The sequence below is a fragment of the Capsicum annuum genome, chromosome 3 (assembly GCF_002878395.1).
Source record: "Capsicum annuum cultivar UCD-10X-F1 chromosome 3, UCD10Xv1.1, whole genome shotgun sequence".
Lineage (NCBI taxonomy): Eukaryota > Viridiplantae > Streptophyta > Magnoliopsida > Solanales > Solanaceae > Capsicum > Capsicum annuum.
This window is the reverse complement of record NC_061113.1, coordinates 241,181,246-241,191,802: the sequence shown is the minus strand read 5'-3', so window position 1 is coordinate 241,191,802 and position 10,557 is coordinate 241,181,246. Positions and strand designations below refer to the sequence as shown.

Sequence of the window (10,557 nt, the reverse complement as noted above, 5' to 3'; positions counted from 1 at the left end):
TTTTGAGAAAGCCGTTCTTTAGGTTCTTTAAAGATTCTGGACAGTTTTGTGAGACTTGACTGACTTTTCAGCTGAGTTCAAGAGTAAACAAGGTAGTAGTTTATTGGTTCTTTACTTTTTTATTTTCAGTTCGAGGTTGCTTTTTGATAGATCATGTAGAGTGTATTTACCCTCATCTGGAGTTAATTACTTGTTGAATACACTTCAGTTTCTTATACAGTAGAAATTAGGTTCATTTATGTAATGTAACCATCATTTATTTAAACAAGACGTCAAACGTTGATTACAATGATGCTAATAGTAAATCGAAATTCCATGTGATTAACAACCACCCAGGGAAGCATAATTTATCCAAACCAACTAATTAGTTGACCCAATGCTGCTCCAAGATTAAATAGAAGAATTAATCTAAATAGTTGCTCATTCAACTGTTTAAATTAAAAATAGATATGTATAATTTAAGTATAATTCAGGGATAATGTATATATAATCCATGTGTATAAAAGTAAATAGTGGGTCCGATTGATTATTTATAATATATGGCTCGATCGCTAGCCGTAAATGGATTATACGTAGGCATGCATATATTCTCAAATATAGTGATTGCTATGATCAAATCAAATCAAAGATAAAATGGATTATACGTAGGCATGCATATATTCTCAAATATAGTGATTGCTATGATCAAATCAAAGATAAAAGTGAAAACTGAAAAGTATTCATCACGTATGTACACAGCACTATAGGACTCGAATGGGCATCAATCTCTTAAAGCTCCATGGTCCTCGGACACTACGAAAATAAATGGAATATGCCAGTAAAACACTCGAATATAAAGTACTCTCTTTGGTGAATAATTGCTATTTTGTGTTTTGGGTCCATTATTGAACAAAAGTTCCTGCTCGTGATATGATGGCTCGATAGCTCACTCATATGTAAACCAACCTGACCACATAACCCCCCAAGTTTGACATGATATATTTAAGATCACAGAACTAATGGATATATTTTGCTACATTCTATGTATATTTAGTTTCAGACTACATGATTTACAATTTTCTTGACTTTCTTAAACTTCTTAACAACTTAAGCAAACAAATTGAAACAAAGGAAATATATCATTTTATGCCCTAAACGATGTGTTACTTAGTGGGGATCCATCTGGTGATACATATTAGGTACAAAAATTTCATAACTCCCACTATATATTGAGCCTAGGAGAAACATTCATTTAGGGCGTGATTGATGCGAAGAAAAATATTTTTGAAAAAAAGAATAAATCATTTTTCTATCTTATTTTTTATTATTTATTAAGTAAACTAAAAATATTATCTCATAATATTCATATTTATATATTAAGAACACGATACTTTCTGCAGGATTGGGATGTTGGAGACAAACTACTAGATTGATAACCATGCTCATAGATCTAGTGGTTAAGATAATGGACTTGTTAATTATTAAAAGCGCAGCCTAGCACATCGCTAATCTCCCGCTGCGGAATTCAAAAAAGCGGCGGGACTATAAAGAATCTATATACACAATTTTGCATTTTTATCAAAAGCTGAACTTGTTAATTACCAACTTAAATTGGTCCTACAAGTTCTAAGATAATCCGACAAATTAGACAGTTTCCTCAAAGCAAAATTAACGAAAAGCCTAATTGATTGATTTAATTACTTGCAAAAACTACCCACGAAAAGCCTGATTGATTTAATTACTTGCAAAAACGACCCACTAATACTTCAAAGAAGCAATTATATGGCTTCATGAACTCTTTTTTAAGATAATGTTGGAGACCAGGCTGTCTCTTTCCCCTATTTTGGGGACATCAAAACTTTATGATATACTATCAATCACATCTACATAACACGTGTCGATGCTTGTAGGAGCTACTCATTCATCCAAAACACCTACGTGTCGATTTCTCAGAAGATGTTTTAATTAGAAGTTTCCCACACATTTCTCAGGCGTTAGCTAAGATTTTCATGAAAAAAAAGTCATTAAAAATAAACACAGAACCACTTACATGGACGAGGTCAATGGGCGATTAGAAAGGTCCATGGCCTAGGTTGGTGACCTCCATTGCACTTTGGAGGGGTGCCAACCTAAGTCAGCTCAAGTAATCGAACCTACATTATAATTTACGTGATTTCTCACAAAAAAATTATAAAAAAAAATACATAAACACAAAGAAAAATATGAACTTTTTCGGTGTGTGTATACATATTAATTTAAATATTTTGATTTATAACTTGTTTGGATAGTTGTTATCTATTGTATTATTAGTTTAAATACCATTTTTATTTTGTTTGTTATTTAAATTTGTATCATTAAATCAATCATTAGGTAATGATGAAAAATCCTATATCCTGTAACAATCGATTTGGTGTGATCGTATCGTTGCCTTACAATATTTTTTTTATTTTATCCTTACTTATTATTTAATAATTTTACTTTATTCTTTATTCGATCTGTGTATCCTACGTCTTTTTATAAGTATATCTCTCAATTATTGATGTGTAAATTTATGAAACAATAAAAATAATATAATTTATTCATATATTATATTTATTAAAATAGTATAACATAGTATAATATAATATAATATACTAATACATTATGAAACAAACAATATGTATAAAATGGTTGGCTCTATATTACGCCAATATAATATGCTTGTTGGCGAAAAGAGGAATAGCAAAAGTTTGTCGTGTCTATCCCAGAATTTCATTCCTAGGAGCATCAGCATGTCAAGTGCTAATATTTACGAATAATTCCGACCAAAAACATCATGTCTTCTTGGATGATTTAAGAATTCAAAGATGCATGTTTAATTTGTGAACTCTGCATCAAATATCCATTATCACCACTCTTTTAATTACAATAAGATAATGAAACACTGTAATGAAATATAACTATCTAGCTTTTTGTACATGTCTAAAATGCTTGCAAATGCATGAATATTAAAATAACAAATTTCAAGATCAAACATAATATTAGGACACAAAAATATATTAATATTAGCATTTGTTGGTTATTCAATATGTATGAGCATTTTAGTTAGTACCAATCCTTCGTTCGTCCGTAATCCGTATCATGGTGAAGCGTGAACTCAATGGAATTCGTAAAGTAGCACCTAGTAATGTTACTCAAAAATAATATTTAAAAAAAAATAATAATTAAAAGAACACTTAAAATGACCTATGAGATAAGGTCAAACTAAGTCATGGTTTAGTAAAAGTTAGAATATTACATATATAATTAAGGTATTACGTCAATATTAGCCAAGATGAGATCACGAAAATTGATTTCAAGGGTCATGCGTAGAATAATTACATGTGTGTATATTTATACCATTTGGTGTGCTATTCAATCAATTCTTAAAACAAGGCAAAAAAAAAAGGAATAACTCCAAGAAATCCCACTAGTTATCTATCATATCATTTTCAAGATGGGGAGAGGGAAGGTGGAACTAAAGAGAATAGAGAATCAAACAAATAGGCAAGTCAGCTTCTCCAAGAGAAGAAGTGGCTTACTTAAAAAAGCTTATGAACTCTCCATTCTTTGTGATGCTGAAGTTGCCCTTCTTCTTTTCTCTCCCTCTGGTAAAGCTTATCAATTTGCTAGCCATGAGTAAGTCTTACTCTCTACGTTTTAATTTATTTGTCAGATTTTAACTTAACGAGGAGTTTTAAAAAATAAATAAGACTTTTATTATTATGTTAATAAATTAAAGTTACGTAGAATGTAATTCTGTCTCATATTACTTGGCATATTTGCTAAAAAAAAATATCTCAAAATAGTTGATATTTTTAAAGAATCAAGAGATAATTAAATATTATCTTTTTTCAATTTTATCCTTGGTAATTTAATAGAAGAGTAATTTATTCAAATAGGTAATGACAATATTTAGTAGGGTCATATTAGTCAATTTGCACCCGTTACTAATTTTTTCTTTAGAGTTGTACAAAAGGCAAACATCAAGTAATATGAGACGGAGAGAGTAACAAAATTTCATTTAATCTCGTGATTTTAAATATTCAAAGTAAACACTCTTTTGAAATGTATTGAAAAGAAAACTAAGACATAAATTAAACGAAGGAGTACTATCTTTCGGGATGAGTTATGTGAGTTATGAACAAAAATACAGTTCGCTATATTATATTTATTTGTGAAGCAACGAAATTAACATTGTTTTGTTAATGGATTGCTATGCAGCATGGAAAGGACCATTTTAAGGTACAAGAATGAAGTTGGACTGTCCAATAATAGTGATCAAGGCCTCAGAGCTGTGGAGGTAATTATTATAAAATTATACTTATGGTAATTAAGCAACAGAGAAAAAGAGATAGTTATTAGTACAAATCGAGCTAATTAAACAGTAATTGAGTAACTATTTTCTTTTCTTTTTCTAATATATATTACTCTTGTTTGACTTTAATATGTCACAAAATATGTAGTTTGATCAATTTTGAAGAGTATAAATTAATTTTTCTCATTGATTAGGTTTGGAAGACTAAGATTAATGACATGAGGAGAACAATAGATGAACTTGAAGTCAGAGATAAGTGTGTGATTATCTCTCTCTTTAATTTGCATATTACATTTGTTAAAAAATCGTTTGTAGAGGAGTGAAAAATATTTTAGAATGAATATACATATAATATAATCATCAGGTACATTTTGAACTCACTGCTTGTAGATACTAAAATCATGATTTAGTTTGGCCAAACACAAATAGCCCCAATTAATTAGTGTTGCTACCATTAGGGTGTACAGATCAAATCGTCAAGTCAAATTAAAACGAAAAAAAAAATCGACTTATAATTTGGTTTGGTTGGTTTGACGTTTGAAAAAAAAAACGACCATTCTTGGTTTGGTTTGGTGTTAAAAAAAAAAAAAGTCAAACCGAACTCAAATCAAACCGACATAATATATATGTGTGTGTATATGTGTATATATGTGTGCGTGTATATGCTAGTTTAGTCACACGTGCCTTGCACGTGTAACGTTTAATTATTTAAAATTAAATAATTTTATTTATTGCGAAGATTTCTAATAAAGTGTAAAAGTTCAAATCATTTTTCAAAAACCTTTCACACTTTAATGTAATAATGTAAACATAAACATTTACACATATGTTTTCCAATTCTAAGTGATTGATGGTATCACTTTTACATTTGTATACCTCTTTTTCTTGTTGCCACAGGATAAGAGAGACGCATCTATTTAAACAATATTTGTGTTACGGTTATTTTATATATATATATATATATATATACACATATACATATTTGGGCCTTTAAGTTGTAATATTTATCCATTAATTACTAATAAAATTATCCAAAATCCAATACAAACTTAAAACCTAAATTTTTCACTCTTCATCTTATTTTTTAGTTTTAAGAGAGTTTTTCGCTCCTCAATTTTTCATAATTGTGGTTTTTCATTAACACATGAGTGAAAACATACTTGATCTAAACTTCAATCATAATATAATTGTCAAAAATAAATATTATAAAAAAATCGAGAAAAATCAAAAAAATCGAAAGAACCGACTAAAACCTAAATCGAAAAAATCGATTTTATGTTGGGTTGATTTGATTTATAGTTTTAATAAACCGACATGATTGATTTGATTTTTTTTCAATAAAAAATCAAACCAACCCGACCTATATACACCCCTAGCTACCACCACTAAGATATTGCCCATCTTTCCCATATATACTTATGTATACTAGTCTTAGTATATGTGTTTTACGCGTGTAATTTACTTTTATAAGTTTAATTTTATAAAATCACTTCAATGTGTATTTTTCGATGAGAAATAATTTGTTTGACTAATAAATTTAAAGACAGAGCAACTATTAATATTTTCTAACTATCAGTGTTTGAGTAAGTTTTTATAAGTGCTTTTAAATGTATTTTTCTCAAAAAATTAGGTTCTGAAAAGTAAAAGTTAAAACTCGTTTTGTTGGTTAGATTTATTTTAATTCAATCTCTCATCCTTGGACCTATGCTATTTCCAAACATATACTTTATTTAATGCTTATGTAACCACAATGTCTTTCATGTCACTTAATCTAGGACTATATGATCGATTAATTTTTTATTTAAATCTTTTTTATTATTTAAATTAATTTTTTGATGTGTACTTTAACATAGATTGCAAATTCATGTAAACGATGAATATGATTAATTGAGTAGAAAATTTAAACTCAAACTGATAGGAAATTTTTTCTAACCTGCAAAAAAATTGACCTCATAATCCTTTCCACAAGGTATTAACATGCGTTATAATTTAATACATGTTCACACCCATATAAGAAAATTTTCAATCGTTCTATTAACCAAGCACAAATAAATATAAATATTTTTGTTCATAAAAAAACAAATATGAAAATCACAAAATTGAAGATCCGTTAACAAAAATTACAGCTCTAACTCATAAAGTTCTATAACAGAAAATATACTCGTAAACCTAAAAAATATTTAAAGTTTAAATTAAAATAACATGTCGTTATGCTAAATTTAAATTAAACATTCACAAAATAAGATTACAAAAAAATTATAATAAAAACGACATAATATTTAATACTCTTTAGTAAAATGACCTATATATTGAAAAAATAATATTACGAATACAAACCTAGAGAGAATAAATCTCTCCAGAAACAAACTCTTTACTTATGGATGTTATTGTATTATTTGTAGGAAGAAAAGATCCTCAATTTATAAAAGTCCAAAAGGACTAATCAAATATGGAAGAAATATTTTCAAAAAAAGAAAATATTTTGCATAATTTTTCTTTTAATTATGGTGGAAAATTATAGCAAATTCTAATAAAAAGAACGTGGTAATTAATATTTATAAGGAGTCAAAGTCTTGTTTAACCTTCTTTAATAGAAAGTCCTTAAACTCCAAAGTCAAAAGTTTATAACCATATACGGTAATATATATGACTTTGAAAAGAACTCAAACTAAATAATATTTTAAATTTATCATATATTTTTCTCTTAGATATATTTTATGACTCTTTAGATTTTTAATAACTAATTAATAATTTGGAGGAAGTAAGTGAAAAGATAATTTTATCTATGGTGAAGTTCTTAAATGAAGGGCAAAAAAATTTAAATCATACATATGTTGCACGTGAATGTTATGCTTATAAAAAGCACACATAAAATAAAATAAAATGAATTATGTGTATTATCAATTGACACTGAGGTAGATATCACATTCTTTTAAATAAAAATATAAATGTTCTCATACTGCATTGACACATTAATATTTGAATTGAAAGTAACTGAGTATCTTTTTGAACCCATAAAGATACAAAGTTTAGGTTTAGTTAATTATAGAACACTTTGTTGTGAGCTTGAAATTTAAATTTCATCATGCATAATTTATATCAGCTTTAATATAATAACTAAGACATATTTTAGGATATTGAACATTTTTATTTGTTTGGATGTTATTGAAAAACTTTTTGAGTATTCAAGCTTCAAATTTGTATTTTTTTCTTCCTTCAATTTCTTAATTGTTATGCGTAGTCATATAAAAAATCAACCTTTGATTACAATAATAATTCATAAGATTATTATAACTACTTATACCCATATATAGTATATAAGGGACATACTTTGTTACCACAAATTCATATTTTACTAATAGTTGATATTTACATTAATGACTTTAACTTTCCAGAACAATTCAAGTATAATTAGAAATTGTCAGGCCAAGTGCGCTTCAATGCATAATACACCAGTGGCATGAAAATTTGACCTATCAACATCATTTTTCACTCTAATTTGTATGAAATGTGTTCTTTTATGTTTGATATTATATTAGGACTCCTCCATATGTCCATACACATATATACATCGGGAGTCTATTTGGCATGATAGAAAATGACTTTCAACGTATTCTTTGATGGTAATCCCATCATTTTAGTATAAATAATGAGATAAAATAATCTCGAGATTAAGTAATATACTATCTCAAATATGAGATATAGCTAATCCTAAACTTTATTCCGAGATTATTTTTCTTAACTCTTCTACCAAATGATCCCTAAGTCTTCTTCCCATATATTTTTGGAGTCTACATCAATTCTCGTAAAAACTCTTATCAATATATTCCTTATTCACTACTTTGACATACAAATCTCTAACCAAACTAAACACTCTTAGCAAACATAGGGGCATAATTGTAAAAGAATATTTCAGAGTGACAACTTCTCAGACACATAATTACATATTAAGTTGCAAAAATAATTGATAAAGATGATGAAAAACATGTCTCTGGATCATTAAAAGCAAAAACAATATTCTAGGAACATTTACAATCAAGTAAACACGTTGAATCTGCCCATCAAAGTTAAAACCGACACATATTTTTGTTATGCTAAAAGAAAGTACATGTCTTCAAAATCGTATGAAAATACAACAAAGAATAGACAAAGAAACATGTTTTTATTAAAAGAAAGTATACGTCTTTATAGTACAACAAAGAATCACATAAGATGCTTAACTTTTCAATGTTAGTGAATATGCATGAAGACATCCAAGCACTACACTAAAAGTGTAAAAGCGAAAAATGGGATTGACAATTTCACTCCGCCACACACTTATTTTCTATATGTCCAAATTTTCAATCGAAGAACATGGCATTACATATATGCAGTTATGCATTATATTAAGGATGAGATAATCCTGAAGAAAACTAATTATAACAAATTGAAGTTGAAGCACAAGCACTTCTGTAACCATGAATCAAGCTAAATACACATTGAAAATAATAAAAGTAGTATCTTACAAATAAAGTCGCCGTGGCTAGATATTAAATTCACACAAAGAGGCGGAGAAATCAGATCTTGTTCGCAATATTTTGAAATTGACATTGTATTTATGCAAATTTTTACATTATTCAAATAAGGAAAAAAATTAATAAGTAAAATTTTAGTTGATTTTAAAGTCTTAAATATTATAAAGAGAATTGAATAATAATTAGACAAAAAAGGTGAAAAGACAATTTTGTCTATTATAGAATATTTTAATGAAGGGTAAAAAGGTCAAATCATTTTTCTAAGGTCTTCACACTTTTAATATATTATAGATTATCGATATAGAAGATATACACAACAACAACAAACCCAGTGTATTCCCACCTAGTGGGGTCTGGGGGAGGGGGGATAAGATGTACGCAGTCCATACCTCTACCTCTAAGGAAGTAGAAAGGCTGTTTCCGATAGACCCCCGGCTCAAGGCACGAGATACCACACAAACACATAGTAAAGCACAGAAGCGGATTACATAACATAAATACGGCACCCATAAGTAATATAAAATAGAGGAAAGCAGAGGAAGCACACAGATTCGTAATAAAACATGGAACACGGAACACGGAATCATAACAGGAATAAAACCCCCATAAAGTAATTCCCTACACTAGCGACCCAAACTGGCCCTAATCCTCTGCCCTAATTCGCGTCCTCCAGACCTTCCCTAGTCATGTCCTTGGTGAGCTGTAACTGCTCCATGTCCCGCCTAATCACCTCACCCAGTACTTCTTCGGCCTACCCCTACCCCGCCTAAAACCATCCAACGCTAGCCTCTCACACCTACGTACCGGGGCATCTATGCCCCTCCTCTTCACGTGTCCGAACCATCTCAATCGGGCTTCTCGCATCTTGCACTCCACTGAAGTCACACCAACCTTCTCCCGGATAGTCTCATTCCGAACTCTATCCCCTCTAGTCAGCCCACACATCCAGCGTAACATCCGCATTTCTGCCACCTTCATTTTTCGGACGTGGGAGTTCTTAACTAGCCAACACTCCGCTCCATACAACAAGGCCGGACGGACTACCACCCTGTAGAATTTGCCTTTAAGCTTAGGTGGCACCTTCTTATCACACAGCACCCCCGACGCGAGCTTCCATTTCATCCATCCCGCCCCAATACGGTGCGAGATATCCTCGTCAATCTCACCGTTACTCTGGATCACGAACCCAAGATACTAGAAATTATCCCTCTTACATACCTCCTGTGCTTCTAGCTTCACTACTACCTCATTCTCCCACCTCACGTCATTAAACTTGCATTTCACATACTCTGTCTTGCTTATGCTCACCCTGAACCCAGTTCCCCTAACACAATAGCTCTATCCCCTTCGTCATTCAAGAGCATATGAAAGTACGACTGTCATCTACTCTTAATGTGGCCGTCCTCCACCAACACTCTACCGTCCTCCCCCTTAATGCACCTCACCTGATCGAGGTCACGACCCTTTCCCTCCCTAGCCTTAGCGAGTCTAAACAACTTTTTCTCCCCTTTTTTCCCCTGTAACCCTGCATACAAGCTCTCAAAAGCGGTCGTCTTAGCTGCCGTGACTGCTGACTTAGCCTCCTTCCTCGCTAGCTTGTACTCTTTCCTGTTTACCCACTTCTCCTCTTCGTCCTTACTCTCCACCAACTTAGCATATGCCCTTTTCTTGGTCCCCACTTTCTTCTCCACCTCTTCATTCCACCATCAATCCCCCCGATGGTGCCCG

General features: G+C 30.7%; 1 protein-coding gene and 1 pseudogene across 3 annotated transcripts in view; both read left to right on the top strand.

Annotated features, from left to right (window-relative positions):
• Window positions 1-2,021: 2,021 nt before the first annotated feature.
• On the top strand, window positions 2,022-2,156 carry LOC124897422 (annotated as a pseudogene).
• A 1,211-nt stretch (window positions 2,157-3,367) lies between these two features.
• LOC107862765 (agamous-like MADS-box protein MADS1) overlaps window positions 3,368-10,557 on the top strand; it is a 12,238-nt gene continuing 5,048 nt past the window's right edge. For all 3 annotated transcript variants that reach the window (XM_016708427.2, XM_016708426.2, XM_016708425.2), the window contains exons 1-3: window positions 3,368-3,636; window positions 4,222-4,300; window positions 4,510-4,571. In XM_016708427.2, coding sequence (XP_016563913.1) covers window positions 3,455-3,636; window positions 4,222-4,300; window positions 4,510-4,571 — 323 coding nt within the window. In that variant the 5' untranslated portion in view covers window positions 3,368-3,454. The remainder of the gene's footprint in view (window positions 3,637-4,221; window positions 4,301-4,509; window positions 4,572-10,557) is intronic.